Source organism: Bathycoccus prasinos, assembly GCF_002220235.1.
Source record: "Bathycoccus prasinos genomic : Chromosome_4".
NCBI classification, from domain to species: Eukaryota; Viridiplantae; Chlorophyta; class Mamiellophyceae; order Mamiellales; family Bathycoccaceae; genus Bathycoccus; species Bathycoccus prasinos.
In genome coordinates this window covers 538348-561835 of record NC_024005.1, presented here as the reverse complement: position 1 = coordinate 561835, position 23488 = coordinate 538348, and the positions used below count along the sequence as shown (strand labels likewise).

The 23488-nt window shown below is 49.0% G+C and overlaps 11 protein-coding genes across 11 annotated transcripts; 8 read left to right on the top strand and 3 right to left on the bottom strand.

The window, feature by feature from the left end:
* Positions 1-172: 172 nt before the first annotated feature.
* Positions 173-6214, top strand: Bathy04g02930 (predicted protein; the record flags this gene model as incomplete). The annotated part of the gene is made up of 1 exon (XM_007513804.1): positions 173-6214. The coding sequence occupies one exon, from the start codon at positions 173-175 to the stop codon at positions 6212-6214; it is 6042 nt and encodes a 2013-aa protein (XP_007513866.1).
* A 101-nt stretch (positions 6215-6315) lies between these two features.
* On the bottom strand, positions 6316-6774 carry Bathy04g02920 (prefoldin subunit 1; the record flags this gene model as incomplete). The annotated part of the gene is made up of 1 exon (XM_007513824.1): positions 6316-6774. One exon carries the CDS (start codon positions 6772-6774, stop codon positions 6316-6318), a length of 459 nt encoding a protein of 152 aa, XP_007513886.1.
* A 356-nt stretch (positions 6775-7130) lies between these two features.
* Positions 7131-7769, top strand: Bathy04g02910 (predicted protein; the record flags this gene model as incomplete). The annotated part of the gene is made up of 1 exon (XM_007513637.1): positions 7131-7769. One exon carries the CDS (start codon positions 7131-7133, stop codon positions 7767-7769), a length of 639 nt encoding a protein of 212 aa, XP_007513699.1.
* A 199-nt stretch (positions 7770-7968) lies between these two features.
* Positions 7969-10842, top strand: Bathy04g02900 (hypothetical protein; the record flags this gene model as incomplete). Its single annotated transcript, XM_007513817.1, has 1 exon — positions 7969-10842. The coding sequence occupies one exon, from the start codon at positions 7969-7971 to the stop codon at positions 10840-10842; it is 2874 nt and encodes a 957-aa protein (XP_007513879.1).
* A 799-nt stretch (positions 10843-11641) lies between these two features.
* Bathy04g02890 (nucleotide-binding protein-like protein) lies at positions 11642-12673 on the bottom strand (the record flags this gene model as incomplete). Its single annotated transcript, XM_007513501.1, has 1 exon — positions 11642-12673. The coding sequence occupies one exon, from the start codon at positions 12671-12673 to the stop codon at positions 11642-11644; it is 1032 nt and encodes a 343-aa protein (XP_007513563.1).
* A 526-nt stretch (positions 12674-13199) lies between these two features.
* Positions 13200-13550, top strand: Bathy04g02880 (predicted protein; the record flags this gene model as incomplete). The annotated part of the gene is made up of 1 exon (XM_007513319.1): positions 13200-13550. One exon carries the CDS (start codon positions 13200-13202, stop codon positions 13548-13550), a length of 351 nt encoding a protein of 116 aa, XP_007513381.1.
* A 116-nt stretch (positions 13551-13666) lies between these two features.
* On the bottom strand, positions 13667-15250 carry Bathy04g02870 (FeS assembly protein SufD; the record flags this gene model as incomplete). The annotated part of the gene is made up of 1 exon (XM_007513521.1): positions 13667-15250. The coding sequence occupies one exon, from the start codon at positions 15248-15250 to the stop codon at positions 13667-13669; it is 1584 nt and encodes a 527-aa protein (XP_007513583.1).
* A 392-nt stretch (positions 15251-15642) lies between these two features.
* Positions 15643-16536, top strand: Bathy04g02860 (the record flags this gene model as incomplete). Its single annotated transcript, XM_007513607.1, has 1 exon — positions 15643-16536. One exon carries the CDS (start codon positions 15643-15645, stop codon positions 16534-16536), a length of 894 nt encoding a protein of 297 aa, XP_007513669.1.
* Positions 16537-16701: 165 nt separating this feature from the next.
* On the top strand, positions 16702-18846 carry Bathy04g02850 (Ypk1p; the record flags this gene model as incomplete). Its single annotated transcript, XM_007513519.1, has 1 exon — positions 16702-18846. The coding sequence occupies one exon, from the start codon at positions 16702-16704 to the stop codon at positions 18844-18846; it is 2145 nt and encodes a 714-aa protein (XP_007513581.1).
* A 248-nt stretch (positions 18847-19094) lies between these two features.
* Bathy04g02840 (unknown protein) lies at positions 19095-20195 on the top strand (the record flags this gene model as incomplete). The annotated part of the gene is made up of 1 exon (XM_007513566.1): positions 19095-20195. The coding sequence occupies one exon, from the start codon at positions 19095-19097 to the stop codon at positions 20193-20195; it is 1101 nt and encodes a 366-aa protein (XP_007513628.1).
* Positions 20196-20538: 343 nt separating this feature from the next.
* Bathy04g02830 (putative ribosomal-protein S6 kinase (ISS)) lies at positions 20539-23475 on the top strand (the record flags this gene model as incomplete). Its single annotated transcript, XM_007513355.1, has 1 exon — positions 20539-23475. One exon carries the CDS (start codon positions 20539-20541, stop codon positions 23473-23475), a length of 2937 nt encoding a protein of 978 aa, XP_007513417.1.
* Positions 23476-23488: the final 13 nt, after the last annotated feature.

The window sequence follows — 23488 nt, the reverse complement described above, 5'->3', positions numbered from 1 at the left end:
CTTTTTTAGAGGCGAACACTCTGAAGCCAAAACTCGAGACATTTTGACTCTTGGAAAGAAAAAAATACACGAACGAACGAGTGGCTGCTCTTTCTGCGACGTCATTTTTCTCGTTAAAAACAACAACAACAACAGACAACAACCTTTTCAGCTGTACTCGATACGTTTACGGATGCCGCTGCCGACGACGACACAGTGGGGAAGGAAATGGATGGTGTTGTCGTTGTTCTTGTGGCTGCTCGCGAGTGGTTTTTGTTTTGAAGTCGCGCTCGCGCTCGATGGGTCGTGCGCTTTGGAGCAGAAGAACGAGACTGGGGCTGTTTTTTTAGCCTCCGCGAGTGGGTTGATCACGGATGGAAGTCCAGAGGGGAAAACGTATCTCCCGCAAGAGCACGAGTGCGCGTGGACGATTGGTGGTAAAGGTGAAGAAGATGGACTCAAGACGACGACGAGAATTACGCTCGCGTTGGAGTATTTCAACTCCGTGTTAGGCGAAGACTTTTTGCGAGTGTACGATGAAGGAGAAGAAGAAATTCTGGCCACGTATTCGGGAGATATCTTTCCGCACTCGATCGTGTTCGAAAACCAGTCGTCGTTGACGTTAAACTGGACGAGTTTGAAACTGAACAGCGATAAAGGGTTCAAGGTGCACTATTACACGGATAGGATGGACGAGGTGAAGTGTTTGAACGATTGCGATCGGGTCGGGGTGTGCACGGAACGGAACGTTTGCGAGTGTCCGAAAGGAAGAGCCGGGGCGGACTGTTCCATCGTCGTGCATCAACTCGTGCTGGGAATGAAGGAAAACGAGACGAGCAGGTACCAAGGATATTCGTTGTTGAGAAGTGAACCCGGGGAGTGCGCGTATTTGAACGTCGATGTGCCAAAAGAGAGTGCGAGTGGTGACGACGAGCGATCTTTTATGCGCGTAGAGGCGACCTTTCCGGACGGTCTTGACGGCGACACGAGACCTTCTCTGTTCATTTCGGACGCTTTGGATATAAACAAAACAAACTTTTATGTTCCTTCGAGTGGGTATTGCGAAACAGAACCGCATGGGTGCGAATGGATCGACGAGAATGAAACGACAAAGAAGAAGAACGAGAGCGTTTCTTTGGCTTCGGCTGGTGATAAAAATATTGCTTTTAGAGACTACTCTTTGCTTCTTTCGTCGCCAGGGGAGGTAGAAAATGATACGAACGAGACTCGGTTCACAATCAATGCTCCACAGATTCCTACTTTCAACTATTACAGTCAGTTCGACGTGAAATCGTACAGCATTTTAAGCCCGATTCATTCGCTGCGCATCGACGACGTTTCGAGTGAAAGCCGGTTCATAATCGCCGTATGCAACGTTCGAACGCCGCCACTTCCCTTGGCGTTTAAAACGCACGAGTTACGAAATTTCATTCCTGAAGAAGTGAGCATGGATGATGGACGCGGAGGCATTCAATTTTGGTCCAGCACGGCATCCAAAGAACCGAAGAAAGACGTCGTCTCGCTCGTCAAAGTTGTTCTTTCGAACGAAACTAAAGATTCGTGCGTAACAGATTGCAATAACAATCGCAGCAGATGTTCTGCATCAGGAATGTGCCTCTGTGAACGCCCGTACGCTGGGATGTATTGCGAGAGCAGAATGAAAGTAATTGAGCCCGATGGTATCGTGCATACCTTCTCAGAAACGCTCGATCGAGGTGGCGCGGCTAAAATGTACATTTCAATTCCGGAACGTCCGAGCGAATCCGAAGGTGTTAACGCGATAAAAATTGAAATCTCGCACGAAAACAACCCTTCCGCGTTAGGTACAGTATTGGTTCGCCGAGATATGAACGTTTCGAGTGAGTTCACCGATAACGTATCGGATAGGATGATAATCTGCGCGGCGTGGCCAAACGAAGAATTATATCACGGTGAAACGCGTTGTCGCTCGTTTGGGTACTTCGCTGATTACGCCGCGAATACGGAAGGCGCGACGAATCAGCAAAATTCTCAGTTCGTGAACACGTTATCGAGCGTGGCGAGCGACTACGCGCGTTTGGAGATTCCAATTGAAAGCATTTTCGAGAGGAGTAGTAACACGACGACGCAAAACGTTTCGGCGGGATACTACGTGACTGTGATCAACCATCACGCGATATCCGGCGAGAGAATGTCATTCGACGCTCGCGTATCTTTCGAGCGCGAAGAGTACACCGCCGTGAATGAAAGAATTCCGACGTGCCCGTTCAATTGCAGCAATCATGGCATATGTGTGAACGCTGGTTTCTTTAGAGGAATGTGCGTGTGTTTCAAGGGATACGCTGGTTTTTACTGCCAAAATAACGCCACAAAATTAATACCAAACGACGAAGAGAGCGTCTTTGAACGCAAAATCCGTCCGGGCGATTGGGAGTACTTTTACGTGGAGAGCGAAAATACCACCTTGAGCGCATCCGCGATTCTCTCCGTGCAAATTATAAACTACAAAGACGTCAACGGTATCCCTGAACTCTTTGGCAAAAAAGTCACCGGCCTTACTTTCGCGGACGGCTCCCCTATCGATAATGAAAGCACGAAAGTTACGTTCGAAACGCCCGTTCCGGTGAAGTTCATCCACAGCGATTTCACTAATACGTCAACTTTTACGATCAATTCGACGCTCGTATCGTCCGGACCTATCGGAGATGAAGCAAACTCATTTTTGAGTTTTCAGGACGATTTTAACATCCCTCGAAACGCGTCGATAATCGATATCTCGTGGAAAGCTTTGCGAATTCACGCAAAACCGCCTTCGTATCTTTCTGAGGCGTGCTTGGCGACGTATTCCTCCGAGGAGCGAAATTATTTCGCATACTCGAAATGTCCCTCGCTCACGCCGGCGAGTGGCAGAGAATTCGTCATAGATGGAAGTTTAAAAACGCCCGGGTTGATTCAAGACGGTAAAAACGCTGGCATAGAGTTGTTCGAAAGCGTCGACGACGACGATTTGGGAGTTTTTGACGGTGCTTTAGAAGACGACAAAACCTCATTCGAAGACGCGAATTGGGTATCAGGCGAGATTGTCGTCACATGGAGAGCGTTCGTGAGAACCGGATACGACGTTGAATCCATAGCGCAAACACAGTGTACGAGGATAGATTGCATCGTACCGGAATACTTATTCGCGAATTTCACAGTTTCTCCCAACGAAACGTGGAGCTTTGGCGTGAGAAGCGCACGAGTACGTCAATCAGAAACGGCGATTGAGCCGAACGGCGGCACTCGATTTGAAGGAAGCGAGAAAGATTTGCACGTAAAGGTATCCGTGCTCCTCGACGAAAGCGGTGGTATTGGTTCTTCCAAGCTGTGCGTCGCGAACTGCAGCGGTATCGGTCGATGTGTCAACGGCGTGTGCGATTGTCCTCTGAATCTCACCGGCGTGGCGTGCTCGATCCCGATTGAGATCTTGACGCTGGAAGATACGGTTATTGAAAAAAACGGAACGTCTCTTGTAATTTCTGAGAATGTTACCGACGTTCGAGTGTTACCTGAAGGCGCGTTCGATGTTTATAAATTTCGTGTAACGAGCGATACAGCGATAGTTCGAGCGACGCTTGACCACGCTTTGCATCATGGATCTTCGCCACGCTTGTTCTTACGAAGAAATGCGGTTCCGATTTATTGTCCCCCGGGCTTGCGCGGTGGATTTTTGAACGACGATGCCGGTGAGGTCAACGAGAATTTGTACGCCGGCGATGATAACTTTTGCAGAGACGCGTACGATGCATTTGATGCGCTCGAAACCAGGGACGAATCTTCGGGAAAAATACCAGAAGCGAAAGTAATACCAAACGAAACTCAGGACGGCGGCGACGCCGGCGGCGACGATGATAACCATCCGTTTGGCGAGGAAGAAAAGTATCTCGTGCAGCACGAAGCCAGCGTAAAGGTTTCAGACGTTCCGAGAAGATACAACATGAGCGGATGGAGTATCGGCGCCGATGAAGCGGAAGAGGAAAATGTCGATTGGTGGTTTCTTACCGTGTTCAACGACGCTATCGGAGCTTCAGAAAGCTTGATATATCGCGTATCCATACAAACGCTTCCTTCGTACGGTTGGTGTCAGAAGGAGTGTAGAAATAACGGCGTTTGTGACAAAGTAAAAGGTATTTGCGAGTGTTCAAAAGACTTCATCGGCGAAGCATGCGAAATCCCACTCATCTCGATTGAAAACGGTGAGATAAAAACGTATGAAAACAGATTAGATTCGGGCGAAGCCGTAGCGTTTATTTTTGAAATCAGGTGCCAGAATCAAAAATTTGCTCTCGATATCGAGAAATTAAACGACTATTCCGCGTTTGCAAACGCTGGACCTGAACTTTACTTTGGCGTATCGCGCGGTGTCGTGCCGTCGTATGATTTCAAGCGCGGCTTATGGAAAGCGGATATGTTTGAAACTATTCCAAACATCGAAGTTGGTGGTACGTTGGGGTATTACCTTCGAGGAGAAAGCTCCGCGCCAGTTGGACAATACTTTGCAATAGTCGCGTCAGATTTCGGACACAGCGCTTTATTAGATGGCATTGCTGCAAAACTGACTGTTTTTGGAAGCGACGTTCCGAACGAGAGCGCAACGAATCATAGTAATAGTTGCTTATATCCGAGCGGAACGCTCGGTGTTAACGTCAAAGACGGAGAGAAAGGAAACATCGATTCAGTCATATTAGACGTTTATGAGCTCGATTATGGAGCGGATTGCGAATGCTACATGGCGAGTGTAAGCACCGGTACCGCGGGCGTCGAATCTATATCTGCTAATCTAGTGTTCCCAAAATCTCGGCCCTCCTCGTTCACGTTACCCTTTTATTACTTGCGTAACGACGTGCGGAAGTACAGTGGAACAACTCCGAATGAAACAAACTTTGAATATCAATCTCCAGATCCGCGCAGAGCGATCGCATCGAACGATATTGTCCCTGACGCATGGGATCGCGAAGGCTGCAACGCCTACATCTCCGACGACGTAGAAGGTAAAATCTGCGTAGTCGTGAGAGGTGGGTGCGCTTTCGACGTAAAAACAATGAATTGTCAAGACGCCGGAGGCGTGGGCGTGTTGATCGTCAACGTCGACACGTACGAAAGTCGGATTCCTGCGCCCGCGGCTGATAATTGGCGCAGCTTCCCGGAATCTACACTCACTCTTCCAACGTTTTCAATCGGACAAGCCGCCGGCGATGCTTTGTTAGAAAGATACACGAGAGAGTCGGCTTTGCGAGATGACGCGGCAAAGTCGCGAACGATTCTTGAAATGTTTTCGTACATCTGCAAACTTCCGTATTGCGAGACGTGCGCGTTTGGATTAGGCAACCCGTCTGATAACTGTACTCTGAATAAATGTCCCGGACTAGACCCCACGTTCTCCATCGCGTGCAACGGCAGAGGTATTTGTACCAAAGACACATTTCAGTGCGAGTGCGAGGAATGCTACGAAGGCGAGAGTTGCGAAAAATTTGCAAATCCACCCGTGTTTACTCGCGCGCCGGAAGTCGATATCGCTTTAGATTTGGCATCCAACGAAATCGCGTCGTTTACTTTTGGAGCGTCGTTATCAAACGCGACGACGACGACGACAGAGGAGAAGGCGGACAACGATATCAAGTTTCGAGTTGTGAATGCTCGGTCTGTTCGAGCGGCTTCTATCGATACCAACACGGGAGAGTTTCTATTTGACGCGACAAAAGTTACTCACACAAATGCGCAACAACAGAAGAAAATGATCGACGTGACAGTCGAAGCGATTGACCCGCGCGGAGAGAGCGCTCAAATCTCTTTCCCGATTCTCGTCTCGAACGTACCGAACACGGCGGGAAACACCGAGATTCAAAGAATAGCCGATGGCGGGTGGACGATTCGTACGCTCGAAAAAGAGAGCCCAACGGCGACGCGTAGCAACAAAGAAAGTCAAGGAAATGGCGAAAACGTGGAAAAATCAGCCTCCGCCGACGAGAACAACGAGAGCAAAAAAGAAGACGCGAAGATTGAAAAATCTTTTGGCTTCCTCTTCTTCGTCTCTTTAATCGGCCTCGTCCTCCTCGGCTTATTCGGGTTCCAAATCTTAAAACTCCGCAACCGACACTTACACCGAAGAGGTTTACGCCACGTCGAACTCCCGGAATGGAACGCCACGGACGACGTCGAAACGCTCCGATCGAGATACTTCGAATCCAACAGAGACGAAGTGCGAAGCGTAGCGTAAAAATTTCTACACGTAGATACTTTGTGTTTTAATCGCACAACCAATAACACACACACATTACTACCACTACTACTACTACTACTTTCGCATCAAAACAAAGCTCACATCATTCCTCCTCCTCCTAATAATCCAGCTTCGTGCAACTCTCTTTGTAACCCCTCGTTCCCGTGCAAAAGTTCTCGCAAATTCCTCTCCAGTTCCTCGATTTTCCCCTCTAAAAACGTCCTCTGGTTTTGACAATCGTCCATCATCTTCTCCGCTTTTTTCACCGTTTGCGCGAGCTCTCTCTCGATCTGTTCTCTCGATCTCAGCACGAACCCTCGTCCGATGGGTTTGTACAAATTCGTAGTCGTTTCGTCGTCTTCATTCGTCGAAACGGATAACTCTTTCGCGGTCAGTAACGCTCGCTGTTTCTCGACGGATTTTTGTTGAAACTGCGAGTGCAATTGCTTCAACTTTTGCGTGGTGTCGATGTATTTTTGTTGCAGTTCGGTGAACTGTTTCCGTTCCGCCGATGGTGGTTTTACCGACGACGATGCCGATGCTGCCGCTGCGCTCATTATTCGTCGAGAGAATGAGTATTCGTGCGCTGCTTTTTGTATCTTATATAGCGCAAAAGCGTTCGCAAAAATGGAGACATTTGCGTTGACTTTTCCCAAAATTCCCCTACTTTGAAGCGCGAGAAAGAACGATGATACCTTTGTGCAAACCGTGCCATCTGAGCAGCCAACGCGCGTTTCGAAGCGCTCCTGCGCCTGCACATCCTGCCACGTTTAATGGTCGAAGAAATTGTGTGGTTTCGCGAGTAAAACGACGACAAAAAGAACGTTTGATGATGAGATTCGTGCGCGCAAACTCGGGGAAGTATTCCGACTATTCAGAAACGTCCTCTGCGGTGAAAACGATCGTCTCCGGAATGACGGCCGTTGCCAACACCTTGAGGCAGAGGATGAAGAAGAGAGAGGAGGACGTATCATCGTCTTTGTCTTCTTCTCCTTCTTCGTTGAAAAAACTCCGGAATGGGAATCCAGCGAGGACGGTCGAAATGCTCGAGCGTCGAATAGCGGACGAGTTTCGCGTGAAGGAATATTTATGGACCGGGGATATCGACGTCGATTTGTTCTCGCTGAAATGTGTTTTTACAGATCCGACGCTCTCGTTTACCGGGTTGGAGACGTTCAGAGATAACTTGGAGAGTTTACAGCCGAGTTTGAGACGCATCGCGCCCGAAGGAAAGAAAAGGGTCGAGTTGCGCGAGTGCGGGAAAGACGAAGACTCGGCGGACGTCGTCGTCGCCAAATGGCGAATGGTCGGCAACCTGCAATTGCCGTGGCGACCGAAAATCGACATCCAAGGCGAAACTCGATTTCAGTTTCGGAGAGAGAGAGTGGACGATGTGGAAGAAGAAGAAGAAGAGCGAGAGAGAAAGGGTGGAGAAGAGGAGGACGAGAACGAGACGTGTCTCCGCGTGGTGTCCTATCGAGAAACGTGGTCCGAAACGGCGTCCGAGGCGCTCTGGCAACTCGTCACGCCGTTCGCGCACGAGAAGGAGTAACTTTTGCAAAAGCCAAGCGCAACGAGAGTAGTAGTAGTAGCAGTAGTAGTACTCGTACTAGTTTATGTAGTCATTCGTGTAGTGTAGTCGTCCGCGCCAATCTGCCAAATATTCTTCTCTCCTCAGGCACCTCTTTTTGCTCGTCTGCGTCTCTTCAGTTTTATTCCATTACAAAACACGCAAAACACGCTCGCACGACATGCAATCATCGGGAGAAAGACTCGACGACGACAATAACGACAATACCGTTACGCGTCGTCGTTTTACTCGTCGTCGTCGCGTTGCCCCAAATGCGCGTTCGTTCTCGTCGAAAGGCTTAATAGTAAAAAACGTTCTCGTTACGTTTGCGCTTTGGCTGCTCGTTTTCTCGAGCGAAAAATCATCCTTTTGCAACGGAGATGACGACGTGAAGTGTCCGACATCAAACGAGTTCCAAACGCTCTCACCCATCACCCAACCGTCACCGATCGAGGAAATGGAATGGCTGGCTCGATACGATTACGCGAATAAAGATGATCACACGAAGAAAACGGAACGGGTGATTGCGAAATTATCGAATGGTCAAATATACCAATCGAAGGACAACGGGAAGACGTTCGCGGACGAGACGGCGGTTTTGAGAGGGTTCCAAGAGGATAAAGGATTCATAGTCGACCGGATTTTAGTTCCGAGCGATGATTTATACACGAAACGAGTGATTTTACAAGGGAATAAAGATCGGCATTGGGCGTCGAAAGATCTCGGCGACAGTTGGATACAACCGTGCGGGTTTGAAAGCGCCAACGACGACGACGCGAACAATTGTTTCAAAAGTCCGACCGGTGGGAAGTACGAACAAGGGTATAGGATTGTAGGAAGCATGGTGATGCATCCCGGCGAGCATAGGGATGGGTACATTTTGGCATTGGTGAGCCGACCGGAGTGCGAGAGGACGTATTACGACGACACGGTGACGTGCGCGAAGGATTTGATGTTGACTACGGATTTCGGGAGAACAGAGTGGAGGAATTTAACGGATTCGAGCGATAACGATATCGTTAGTTTTGTGGATTTCGACTGGGGACCAGATCCAGATCCTACGCACAGCGAAGCGAGCGTTTTGGCGACCGTGTATACGAGTAAAGAGGACTTTTGGAAATCGAGACATCATCCCGGGTTTAGTTTCGCGGTAACTTTTATACGCTCGTCGTCGTTTTTTGTGGGGAAAGATTGGTACGCGCATAAAACTCCATGCGGGAACGTGTTCGAGGTGTTAAATAAGGACGTCTACGTCGCTGCTTTGAAGGATTGCGACAAGTATTTGAAAATGTTGGAAGATTCGAAAGACATCTCGGACGAAGAGGAAAAAGAGTTGAGGTACGACCACGTGCAGTTGGAAGTGTCCACAGATAGCGGCGAGACGTTTAATCCGATATGCTTTCCAGAAAATATTCGCGCGAAATCGTTCACGATATTCGATTTCGATGCGGTTCAGAAAGGGCCGGATTTCATCAGCATCGACCACGCGGAGGAAGAAACGTCGGCGGTTGAAGGCGCCGCGCCGATGGGGAACTTGTACGCCGCGGATGATTCGTTGCGACTATTTTCCCTATCGCTTCGTAGAAACGTGCGCGAACGAGGCGTGGCGGATTTCAGCGGCGTTGCAGGCATGAATGGCGTGTTCATTGCAAACCAAGTAAGCAGAGATGCGTTTAAAAGTACGTATAATTATTACGACGTGGACTATAGTAGTTATTACCAAACCTTGCAATCGTTCAACGGAGGAGGCGTGTGGCGATACATTCCCGCTCCGAAGAAAGATGCGAACGGAAACGATATTCAAGGGTGCACGGTTACGGACGACTCGAAAACAGTGTGTAGCTTACACTTGCACGGCGAAAGCGCGTGGTCTGGAGGTGAAAATTGGGAAACGCGGTTCGGCGCGGTGTATTCGCACCAATCCACGCCGGGTGTCATCATATCGACAGGAAATGTCGGGAACGTGTTATCGAAAGAAGCGAGCGAAGTGAACACGTACATCTCTCGCGATGGTGGGTACACGTGGGAAGAGACGTTACAAGGACCGCACATTTACGAGTTTGGTAACTTTGGTGCTTTAATCGTCGCGGCGAAAGAATCGAGCGTGGGGCAAACCGACGAGGTTTGGTTTTCGCGAGACGTCGGGAAGTGCTGGGAAGGCCCAATCAAGTTGAGTAAACCGATCAACGTCCACAACATTCGCACGGATGTCGTTCAGAAAGGATCGGTGTTTGTTATCCACGGCGAAGATGCGACGAAATCGGAATCGTACCAAGCCTCCGGCATCGCGTACGTCATCGATTTCGATAACTTATTGCTCAGCAACTCGACGTTTCGAGTCGATAAGTGCGACGAGAAGAACGATTACGAGACGTGGTTTCTGAATATTCCAAACCAAAAGGAGTGCAACATGGGCGAGAAAGTTGAAAGACGACGCCGGAAACGGTACGCGAGGTGTTTGAACCTTGAAGACGGCGTCGTGTCGGAACTCCAAGATACCGTTTCGCAATCTCACGTGTGCGAGTGCGAGCACATGTTTGACACGTCGTGTGAATACGGGTATTACAGAGTTCACTCGTCGCCCTCGGCTATTTCAGGGTGCGATCCGATGCCGAATGTGAACATCGAAGAGTGCGCGTACTTGATAGATAAAGGATCGATTCCGAAATCTCACGAACGGATCGTTCACGGAGACGTTTGTAACAACCCGTTAAACGCGCTCGGCGCAGAATACGACGATTTAGGCCACAAGAAAGGGAAAAAGCACAGCACGAAGCATCCTCTGTTTGGATTTATCATCTTTTGTCTCTTTGGCGGAGCTTTTTATGTGGTGTATAAATACTTTGATTTAGGCCGCTACGTACCGCACGGGTTCCGAGACGCGGTGAATGAATTCTTTGAAAGCGTCATGGATTGGTTGAGAAGAATGCGGAGTAACATGGGATCATCATCAGGCGGTGGTGGTGGTGGCTTTAGACGGTTTGGCGGCGGCGGCGGTTCGAGACCAGATGGATACTTTGAACCGTTAGCGGATTTTGATGAAGACGAGATTTGAATAAAATTATTAAACGTGCGCGAGGGCTCGCGGGTTAGACGACGACGACGAAGAAAACTTATATGAATAAGTGATTAGAATGTACAGATACTTTAATAAATGTAACACAGCGCATCTTCCTTCCTCTCTCTCTATCGTCCACTATACCTAACATCGTACGCCGAAGCCGCCTGCTCTTTTGCGACGCACGAGTTACAAATTTGCCAACTCGCCATCATCGTCGATTGCGACAACGTCTCCGTCAGCGTAGAACACGCCGAACACTTCTTCCTCTCATCTTCTACCACTCCATCGTCTCCTTCTTCGCTAACCACCTCTAAAAGTTTCACGTACGGCATTTCCCTCGGTATTTTCTCCATCATCACAATCTTACAACATTTTCTCCGCTTCGCTTCCTCTTCGCTTTTCTCTAACAAATGCTCTTCCACCTCCAAATCAGTCCCTCGCAAACTCGGCAACACGTACGTCTCTAAAACCTCTAAAACTGGACAACAATCGATTGCACTGAAACCCACGAAGCAGTTTTGAATTCCCACGCACGCGCCGGATTGATTTTGAATGGCCAGTATCGAAAACATGTGCCCGTTCGACGCAAGCAATTGCAACTGTTTTTGGAGTTTTGTTTTGGATAACGACGGGTTTGGCGACGACGTAAACGACGACGACGATATCTCTTTCGCGTGCAAATCGAGCAAATGAATGATTTCATTCACGTCGAAAGGGACGGCGTAGTTTGCCAGGCGATACGCGATCGATGATGATGATGATGACATTCTTTTATAAAGTGCGTACTTTTTTCTCACTTCAAATTGAAAATTTTCTTCGCTATCGTTCTATAAATCTCTCCTTCTAATGTCACATTCTCCCGTTGTTGTTGTTCTTCGTCATCTTCCGTCGTCGTCGTCATGGTTAAACTCGCCGCCACTGGCCTCCCGATATCACCGCCTCGACTGACGCCTTCCAAAATCGGCACCTCGGCTAAAACGTCCACGCCTAACTGTTTCGCGAACTCGCTTCCGCCGCGTTCGCCGAAGGGAAAATGTTTCGTTTTCCCGCCGTCCGCGCTAAAATAACTCATATTCTCCACCACGCCTAAGATTTTCGCGTCTACTTTCGCGTACATATCCACCGCTCGTCTCGCGTCGATTAAACTCAACTCGTTCGGAGTGGACACGACGATAACCCCGGATATCGGTACTTTCTGCGCCACCGTGATGTGCGCGTCTCCCGTCCCCGGCGGCATGTCTACGAACAACACGTCCAAGTCGCTCCCCCACTTTGTCTCTTGAATCAGCTTACTCAGTGCCCCCATGACCATGGGACCTCTCCACACCGCCGCCTGGTCGCGTGGGAGTAAAAATCCCATCGATTGGCACTTGACGTTGAAATTTTCCAACGGGAGCATCCGTTTCGATCCGTCTCGTTCCGTCACCACTTTCGGTTGCAAATCGCGCAAATTCATCAACAACGGAATCGACGGCCCGAAAATATCCGCGTCTAACAGGGCGACTTTTAACCCACACTTCGCGGAGGCGATGGCGAGATTTACCGCGGTCGTCGATTTCCCGACCCCGCCTTTCCCCGAGGCCACGGCGATGATGTGTTTGCAGCGCAGAAGGGACGGAGGGAGCGGAGGTTTCTCGAACACTTTTTTCTTCTTCAACTCGGAGGTGTCGGCATCCACGAAGGAGGACTCGGCCGAGGAAAAGAAGGAGGAATACCCTCCTGATCGAAAGCAAAAACAAAGACTTTTACGCGATGCGACGCTGCGAGAAGAGGACGCACACGCGGCGCTCTTGATTCGATCTCGCAACAGTAAACAACTCTTCATCTTCGTGCAACCAACTGTCTCGCGTTTTTCTCCCGAAATTTCGTTCAAAATGTCTCATAAAAAAGGTACGAATAGTAGAGAGATAAAAGCACACCACTCTTTTCTTCTTTTACGTCGCGTTTACGCGTTTCTTTCGCTCTCTTTCTCCTCGTTTTGATCTTTCGTTTTGTTTCTTCTTTCTGCGAGAAGTGAGCGTCCATCATCGTCATCATCATCATCTTTTCTCACAAGACACATTTTGAAAATGTGGGTGCCGAAAATCTCCCCTTGAATGTGATCTCATTCTCTCTCTCTCTCTGCGTTGCGCTTAGTAAAAGCGGAGAGAGAGAAAGAGAGAACGAGGCGCGTTCCTTTCGCGAGAGGAAGCGAACTGCAGAGGAGAGAGGCGACCCGAAGGAACTACTGCGACGTAAAGACGATCGAGAGAAAGAAGAAGGCTCTCTTTGATTTTTACTCATTTTTTTAAAATTTCTCCCTCTTTTCTCTCCGCTCCAGACCAGAAAAAGCACAGAAAGACAACAACACTATGACGACGACGAACATCGACATCTCGGCGCCAAAACCGAAAGTCAACGGCGAACAGATGGGTTTATTTTCCGGGAAGACCGTACAGTTAGTGTTGGAAACGACGAGCAACAGTGAAGGTGGTTCTGTGCTCAAAGGGAAAGCCGCGGACGGGATGGAAGTGACCGCGCACTTGGACCAGTCTTTGGGCGCGGCGCCGCGGAGTCGGTTTATCGAAGTCGAAGGCGTGGTGACTGGTCCGCAGGAGATTAAAGCGACGAACGTGGCGAGTTTTGGCGAGAGCGTGGATTTGTTCGCGTATAACGAGATGTGCAAGATGTTGCACGCGAAAGGGAGGGAGATGATTTTGTAAATCTCTTCTTCTTCGGATGCGCAGAAATAAACACGAGTACATTTTTAATCACAAAACACATACAAAAGTATAATATATAAATAACAAGTAATCATCAGTCCGTTATGTATGTGCATTTAAGCGACTAAAAGCTCGACCGCATCTTTACTCAGCGCGCTTTTCACGGTCTCTCGTACGTATTCTTTGAACTTTTCCCCGCCTTTCATTCCGGAAATGATCTCCGTGCCGAACCCGCTGACTAAGAGAGACCTCGCGATTTCTTTCGTCAAACCTCGGCTTTGGATGTAAAACAACTCCTCCTCTTCCAAATCGGAAACGGTGCATCCGTGCGTGCACTTGACGTCATCCGCAATGATCTGTAAATTCGGTCTGGCGTTCACCGTCGCTTTCGGCACTAACAATAAGTTTCTCGTGATTTGTTTCGCGTCGGTTCGTTGCGCGAGTTTGTTCACTCTCACGTTGCCGTCGAAAACGCCTTTACCCGAGGACGAGGAGACGATGCATCTGTGTCGTTGATCCGTCGTGCCTTCCTCGAAATCGAGAATAATCGCTGAATGTAAATCTTGCGTTTGTTTCGAGCCGGCTAAGTTGAAGCAGTTCAGTTTCGTGTCTGTTTTCTTCCCGAGTTGTTTCACTCTTAAATCGTGTCGGTGTAACTTCGCCCCGACGTTGACTTCGTTAATCTCGTACATCGAAGACTCGTTTTGTCGGACGTACGTCGCGCGAGTGTGTACGGCTTCTCGACCGTGGTCTTGCGAGAGCGAGTGAAACACGCGCGCGTTTTCTGCCAAATGTATCTCGACGACGTCGTTCGCCCAGTACCGAGAATCGTGTTTTTTCCCGGAGCCGCCGACGGTGGCGTACTTCTCAACCACGCTCACCGAACTCTTCGCGAGCGCGTCGATGAACACTCTCGCGTTCGCACCCGTCGCCAATTCCCCATCTTTTCTATCTTTCGAACTCCTCCTCGCGTGGATAATATACACGATATTCTCCACGTTCTCACTCTTCACCGTGATGCACGCGACGTTATCGCTCCTCGCGCAGCTCTTGTTGATTCTCGCGAAAATCGCGCCTTGTCCCTCAACCTCCTCGTCTTCGTCGTACGTCCCAATCGCAGTCGCGATGTCACCGCTTATCGTCCTCGAAATTGAAACCCCATTTTTGTCGTCCTCGTCGATTGAAGACCACTTCTCGGAAAACCGGCCGTTGACGAATGCGACGACTTTCGCTCCTTCCGGAACATCCGCCAAGAACGCTTTCATGTCCTCCTCTACATCCGCCTCGCTATCATCTTCTCTCACCAACGTCGCACTCGTAATCTCCGAAACGTCAAAAAAACGCCACGACTCGTCCCTGTTCGTCGGCGTTTTCGATTCCGAGAGTTGTTTCGACGCACTCGAGCGCATGCGTTCGACCCACGATTCAGACGACGATTCAGACGACACGCAGGCATCCCTCGCCTGCAGTATCCACTCGTTATCTCTTTTCTTCAGGGAAGAAGAAGACTTCGATGCTTTCGCCGTCGCCGCCCCTCCTGAAGCAGCAGCGGCGGCAGTTTTTGTCGCGCGTCTGCTCCCTCTCGTTTTCGTTTTCGTGTCGTTGATGTTGTTCTTCTCCGTGGTCGCGGAGGAGGTATCAAAAGATGACGACGATAAAAGTCGCCGCCGGCTGATTCTTCGTAAAGATTTGGACGACATTGACGTTTTCCCCAATCCATTTTGCGAAGAAGAAGTCGACGCGAGAGTAAAGGAGGAGGACATAGTTTCGCGCCAGTTCTCTGCAGTCACAGTGAGCTTTCTTTTGGTTCTCGTTTAGTCGCGTTCTCGTTTTCAACAAAACCTGCGAGGAGGCTCAAAGTTTGCGGTGCGTGATCTCTTCAATCTTGAATCGATAAGAAGCAGAGAGAAAGACTTGTCAAGTTATTCTGAGGAGGAAAAATCTGCTCTTGTCACGAGACAAAAAAAAGGAAAAAACGTTCACTTTTTTTTTTTCCTAAAAAAAAAAAAGAAATCACATTTACATTTATTCGCGCGTTTAAAGAAGAAGCGCGATTGAGTATTCAGAGCACAAAACGACGCGAAAGCGTCTCATGTCTTCTTCTTCTGCTGCTGCTACGTATGCTCTGGGAGTGAGGACGAGAGCGCAAAAGAGGCGGATGGGGGAGAGAGATTCTTTGTGGGATTTGGTCGTGAAGAACGACGATATTTGTTTCAAACACATTCTTCCGAGATTGAATTCGACTGACGTGAAATTCTTGTATGGAGTGAATGGTGAAACGAGAAAGTTGATTAAGAGATCGTCTCGCGCGGAAGATTTGAAGAAGAAGTTTAATATAGAAGAGATGTCGTCGATATCGACTTTGGAAGTAGCGTGGGAGAATAAATCGTTGTGGCCGAGAGACTGGATAGATGAAATATATTTCTGCTGGCAAGTTGCTGGAACGAATAAACTCGAGTTGCTCAAGTGGGCGCGAGAGGAGAAAAAGTGTAAGTTGGATGGAAGGATGATTGAAGCGGCCGCAAAACAAGGCAATATGGAAATGGTAAAGTATTGCGTTGCAAATAAGTGTCCTATCGATAAGTATGCGTGTGCAGAGGCTGCCGGAAACGGTCATCTCGAGGTACTCAAATACTTACGCGAAGAAGGCAAAGCGCCTTGGGATGGGAATACTGCCGCTTGGGCGGCTCAAGAGGGTCATCTCCACATACTCGAATATCTTGTTGAGCGTAAGTATGATAGATATAACGAACGGGCGTGTCAGTGGGCGGCCAAGAACGGCCACTTGGATTGTTTGAAGTACTTGCACGAAACCGCCAAAGCGCCGTGGAACTCTTTGGCCGTACGAGAAGCACATCGGAACAACCACCCCGAATGTGTACAATACTGCCTCGACAACAACTGTCCTCTCCCAGAAGGTTGGTCGTACGCGAACGGAGAGCTCCACGTGCCAGACTATTCAGAATCAGAATCAGAATCAGAATAATTGCACGCAGTCTTAAAGCTTGCCGCGCCCTTGTAATACAATTTAAAGAGAGAAACATCGAAGAAATTTTCCTCCATTTTTTCTCGACATTTCTCACAATCAGACGCAAGTATATTCTCCTTTCAAGAGAAAGCGCTTTATTCTTTACCGGAAGAAGTCATCGACATGGCGTCGTCGTCTTTGAAAAGAGTCTCTGGGTTTCAGCAACCACCACTTTCACCACCATCGGGAGGAGTTACCGCTGATTCGAGAGGAGAAGAAGACGAAGAAGACAAAGACGAGAAATCATCATCCAAAGAAGTGGGGGCGGCGGCGAAAACTGTTTTTATTGAAGACGCGTCGGAAAACGCGAAACAGTGGATGATGGCGGGACTTCCGCCGCTGCCGACGACTGACAAAGAGGTGAAGAAAGAGCTGAACAAACTCATGCGACAGGAGAGTTTTACGACTTCTGCGACGACCGAGAATAAAAAAACGAATGTAAGCCGCCAGCAGGAGGTGTCGAAGCAAACGCAAAACTATTATTATTCGTCCGATTCGGACGTGCCACAAAACGCGACGAATACGACGATGAACAAATTTAATAACAAACAGACGAGCGCATTGACCTCGAATTTACGACGCGTAGATTCGACGTTGTTAGCGAACACGGTGATGTGCAGGCCAGAGGACGATCCGGACGCGAGATTGGAAGAGAGCAGTACTACCGCCAAGGACGGGAAAACGCAGACGACGATGAAAAAGTTGACGCCGGAGGATTTCGAGGCGTTGTATCTCGTCGGCCAAGGCGCGTTCGGGAAAGTGTTTCAAGTGAGGAAGAAAGATACCGGGGTTCTGTACGCGATGAAAGTGATGAAGAAAGAGGTGGTGATTGCGAAAGAGCAGATGGAATATACGAAGCAAGAGAGGGACATTTTGACGAGCATCACGCACCCGTACGTGGTAAAGTTACGATTTAGTTTCCAAACCGCGACGAAGTTGTATTTAGTTTTAGATTTTATCAACGGTGGGCACTTGTTTTATTGGATGTATCGAGAAGGGATGTTTGACGTTGGATTGACGAGATTTTACATCGCGGAAATCGTCTGCGGGATTGGACATTTGCACTCGCTGAACATCATGCACAGAGATTTGAAACCGGAGAATATTTTAGTCGATAGGGAAGGACACGTGAGAATTACCGATTTTGGTTTAGCGAAGAAGTTTAGCAGCGACGGCGAGAAAGCGAACTCGTTGGTTGGGAGCATCGATTACATGGCGCCGGAAATTTTGAAAGATAAAGGTCACGGGAAAGAGGCGGATTGGTGGTCCGTCGGCGTTTTGTTGTACGAGATGTTGATTGGGCAGTTACCTTTTCGAGGAAAAAATAAAGCGGCGATACAAAAGGCGATCACGTCGCAAAAGATTAAAATGCCGACGTTCGTGGAAAACGACGCGGCGAAATTGATTCAGAATTTAACCATGAAAGATCCGAATTTACGTTTAGGAAGCGACGTGAATCTGAAGAAAGATTCGACGTCTAAAAACGGCACCGAGGAGGTGAAGAAACACAAGTTTTTTTCGAAAATCAACTGGGCGAAGCTCGAAAAACGAGAAGTCCCGGCACCATTCGTGCCGAAAATTGACCAAGATAAAGGGGACGGGTGCGTGGCACACTTTGATAAGAAGTGGACGGACGCGAAAGTCCACGCCGAAGCCGAATCCGCGGCGGCGAGTCCGAGCTCGGCGGAGCAACACCATTTTCTCGGATTCACGTACGTTTCGCCCACTCAATTGGCGTATTTTGGGAGTAAGATGAGCATAGATGAAAACGAAAGGTTTGATGGTGATGATGATGATGAGGAGGACGACGACGATTTGAGAAAACTTACCGCCGCGACGAGGAATATGAACATGAATAATAATAATAATACTAATACGAATAGGAACAGCAAAAGCACCAAGAAGAACAACAACGGCAACAACAACAACAACAACAAAAACGACGGCGGGGACGAGGAACTTTCGTTCGACTCCGACGAAGAAACCGCTCTGGACGGTTTGAATAACGATACCACCATCAACTCCACCTTTGAGAACGACAATCGGTCTTCTTCGAAGAGCAGTAGTTTATCTTCCTCTCGCGACGAAGAAGACGACGCCATCAGACAAAGGTTTCAACAACGAACCCCACCGCCTCGTCCCAACAGCAACAACACCACCAGCGACGCCGCCGCCTCGAGCAGCGCCAACACGAGCGGAAGAACGACACCAATCTCCGTGAACAAACCAAAAGAAGGAAGCCGAAGCCAGTCGCCTTGGATGCGGTAGTTAGAGAGAGAGACGAAAGCGAGACGTCTCCGCGGCGCGTATGTAATACGTGAGAAAGCAACGATGTAGAAAAAGCTACGTGAAATAGTAGAAAGAGAGATAACAGTACCAGTATGCATGTAATATAATTATATATATATATAGAGAGAGATGCTCGCTCGCTCGAAACATTAATCGACGCTTTGCGCATCTCGCCTATGATCGAAGCTTCTTTGAGACGAAATGCTTCAAAAAACAAAGGAGAAAAGATGAGCGCAAAGATGAACTCTCCTCCTTCTCGAACGGAGGAAGGAGAGCACGAAAAGCCGTTTATCGTCACCGCCACCGTCGGCATGACTAGTTCTTCTTCTTCAAATCGTAATAACGATAATAAGATTGAGTTAATCGCGCGCACATCCACCCCGACGTTCGTGTTGAAAATGCTTTTGTGCAAAGAAGCGCAACTGAACGAATCGGATTACGATGTGCGATATAAAGGGAAAATCCTACCAACCTCCGACCCGAACACGACCTTGAAAGAGTGCGGGATAACGGGATCGTGCACTGGAATCAGTTTGTGGGAAAACGACGCGTGTAGGAGACGAAAAGTTGCGGACGAATTAGATGCGATTCGAAGGGAGAAACGAGAGCAGTTTTACGAGAAAGAGGCGGACGCGAGAGCGGAAGCGAGGAGGGAGATTGAAAGGATCAAGGCGAAGAATAGTTATTCTCCTGAGAATACTACGAATAATAATGGTGGGTTTAGTGGCCAAGCGACGATGGAGAGGCAGGATACGAGTCGGTACGGGTACGGGACTTCGTCTTCGTCGCAAAGGCAACCTTTCCCGCCTGCGGAAGAAAATCCGTATCGTCAACATCCGCAACATCAACAACACCAACGCGAATCTTCTCCAATAGTACTAGACGGCAGCAGCGACGACGACGCGCGCAACAGTAACTACACCAACTCTGCCGAGAGAAGAAACCAGCATCATCAGAACGACTACCAAAACGACTCCCGCCGACGCGCTCCTCCTCCTCCTCCTCCTCCTCCCGAAATGGACGACCTCGCCAAACGCCGCGGAGCCTCGGACGAGCTCCAAAAGATCATCGCCGACGTCGACGCCATCAAATTCCGAGTCGACGACATTCTCGACGTCCACAAAAACGACCCGTCTTTAATCTCCGACGATTTGCGAAAAACCACCTTAAAAAACGCTCGAGAAGCCGCGCACTTGTTGGAAAAGAGTTTGTTACGCGCCGACGCCGTCGAATCCTACGGGTTTACCGATATCCGAGCGATGAGGAAAGGCTTAGTCGCGAGAGTGGAAAATTTGTGCGGGAAGTTAGAGCCGCTGACCAAAGAGTAGTTTAATCAATGTTGCGAGAGAAAAGAGAGAGAGAGAGAGAGAGGGAGAGAGCACATCGCGCGTGTGGTAGTTAGTACAATTTTTAGCGTTTGAAACCGTTATCGGAAAGAGACATCAGGAAAAGAATATTCAAATTCATCACATCTCGAACGCCCTCTTTTGGGTATCTTTCCTTTCTCTCTCTCTCTCTTTTCTCTCTGGAGCGATTTCTCGACGAGAACACCGTTTACTGCTCTGTTGCTTTGTGTTTTTGGTGACGATGCGCGATTAAAAGAGCGTCGTTTGAGCCTCTTTGTTTACCGTTTGTTGTCGTCTGAGGTTTTCCCCTAACGGGAAAGAATAAATGCATCGTTTTAAGAACGCGGGCGGGGAGGACGGCGGAGAAGAAGAGGAGACGAATACTACCACTACTAATACCAAGAATGATACTACTAATACTAACAACGCTGCTCCGGGGAAAGTCAATGTTTCTTCATCCCCGCCGGAGAAGATAATAAACTACGCGTATCGTCACGGCATGAGTGGGAAAGAGTTGAAGAAACGAGCGAAAGAGTTGAAGAAACGGCAGATGTTGGAGAGAGAAACGAAACGGTTGGAGAGGCGAGAGAGGAGGAATAGCGCGACGACGACGTCGCAGGTGGAGGAAGAGGAGGCATTTTTTAACTCCGCGACGATACCGATACCGATGATGTCTGAGTACGCGTTCTCGCCGAGCTCGGCGTCGCCTCGCATGGGTAACCGTCTTCTTTTCTCGGGGTCTCCTTTGTCGCTTCCACCGCTGTATCCAGCAGGTTTTAATAGTTACGAAAGCGATAAAGAAGTCGCGTTCGAAAGGTACGCGTCGTCTTCGTTGGATGAAAGTCGGCCGCATAACTTACTCTCCCCGACGAAATATAAACAAAATCGGAAAGAGTTGAGACGGTTGTTCGGTAAACTGGAGTTTGAAACCTTGGATAAAAGTTCGATGGATCGCGTGTTTGTGTCGTGCGAGATCGGGAAGAAATCAACAAAGACGGTGCAATTGTCGGAATTTCTCGAGACGCCGAACGCGCCTTATCACGCGGTGCGAAGAGTGGAGAGGAATAACAGCGGATGTAGAGGCGGGGTTGAGGTGCTTTGGGATGTGAACTTTGACGCCTCGGCGGCTGCTAAAGCTGAAAACGAAAGTAAGAGTCTCAATATCAACAATAACGACGACGACGACGGCGGCGGCGGCGACGAGGACTTGGGAGTTTTCGATGCCAACCTCGATGACGACGTCGACGAAGACGAGATGGAGAAAGAGAAGAGTGCCGAAAAAAAGAATCGTCACCACCTCGTCAATAACAACACCAAAGAAGACGTCTCGCCGCACGATGTGTTCCCGATAGATATATGGCGCCTCGTGTTTGCAAAACTCTCTCCCCGCGAAACCGTTGTGTTTGGAAGCGCGTGTAAAATGTTATACAACATCGCGCGAGCCGAAGAGACTCGAAACGCGCTGTTTGAAAAGCTATTCTACCGCTCCTCGGCGTGTTTAGTAGCTTCGGAGGAGTCTTCGTCTTCTTCGTCTACTGCGACGAAATCCTCCCGCAGAAGTGTCAGAGCTCCAAACTCAAACGTGTGGCGAACGGTGCGAGACTCCTATCTCGCCACAGAGCCGTGGGTTTCTTGGAACGGCGAAACCGAAAAAGATTTGCGTCGCAAAATGGTCGAGCCGTTGTTCGCAAACGTCGGTCCCTCGTTTGTTCGCGGATTAATATGCGACCAACAAACCGTGGCGAGTTATAATACATCCTCCGTGAAATTTTGGTACAACGGTCTCGGCGACGCGAAGTATAACGTCGCGGGCGGCAGGATCCAAACGTTAGAGGCAAAAGATAGCAACATTCGAGACATGTGTTTGACCGATAACTTTGTCGCTGTTTCTGAAAATTCCGGTCGACTGCGTTCGTGGTCTTCGTTGGACGGTTCGCCGTCTATTCACAGACCGATGGTCACCAAACGAGACGCGAATTCGTCGTTACTGGCATTACACGCGGATTCTATCGTTGCCTGTTGCGAGAAGAGTTGCACGGCAAAGATTCACGATTTGGCTCGAGATGCGAGCGCGTATTCGTCATCTGATTTTGCGGAAAATGTAATCATGGATTTACGCACCGCAAAAGAGCGAGACGCAAACTCGCGTTGGTACGTCCCGTTAGAAAGCGAAGGTGAAATTTTGGGCGCAACGTGCATTAGTAAAGAAGCGGTTTGGGACTCAGTCATTTGGTTTGGTACGAGTTTGGGGGTTCGTGGCATCGATTTCAATCGGAACGAAGTGAAAGAGACGATGTTGAACGATTACGGAGTAGGGGAAGACTACATGAGAAAAATAAAAGCGATCGCAGCGAGAGGGCCAGTCGTTACTGCAGCAATGGAAGGAGGGCTCGTCGTGCTAGTCGACCGGCGATCGAAAACGCAATCAAATATTCCAATCGCAACGTTCGCGCCGCCGTGGTACGAACAAGAGGGTCGTGGAAACAACAAAATTGTGAACAATTACATCTCGGAGCAAAAAACCTGCTTACATTTAGAAGACGAGCGCTTGATTTTTCATTCCGAGAGCGGGTACGAAGGCGTGTGCGTGTATGATATTCGCAAGTTTCTTGGTCCAAGAATGCGACGAGGGACGTTAGCTGTCCCGGCATGGCGCGAAGATTTAATTTCTGCGTCAATAAACGCTCGCGCGCTCCTCGGCGATGAGAACGAGAACGCGAGAGAAGAAGTAGTAGAAGGGGAATTCTCGACGACCACCGTATCGACGGTGTGCGACGTGGGGAGTTTTGGGTCGTGCGCTTCGATTCTCACGCCGTTCAACGGGAAAGGCGTACCCATAAAAGTAGGGTGTTTTGCTCGCTTTCCAAATGGGTTTTATAACAACACAGCGGCTGGTATATTTGAGAACGCGCCGATGGCGGGTGCGGGAAACGTCGTCGTAGCGCCGTATATTCCTCCAGAGAACACCATTTTGCCCGAAACGGCGGGCGGCACGCCCGCCATGAATAGTAGCAGCAGTAATAAAAGTAGCGGTAGAAACGAGGATCGCGATAAATGTTCCGTATTTATCGGTATGGAAAGGAGGGTGAAATCGGGCGATGGTGACTACAGTACCGGAGGGGTGAATAGACGTTTGGGATACGAAGAACTTATGAATCTATCGTTGCAAGAACAAAGCGCCGCTGACAGCAAAGCGACGAGGAGGAAAAGCACGCAACCTAAGACGAGAGGAAGGTATCCAAAGAGGCAAGGTCGAAATTAAAGTCGCTACAAAG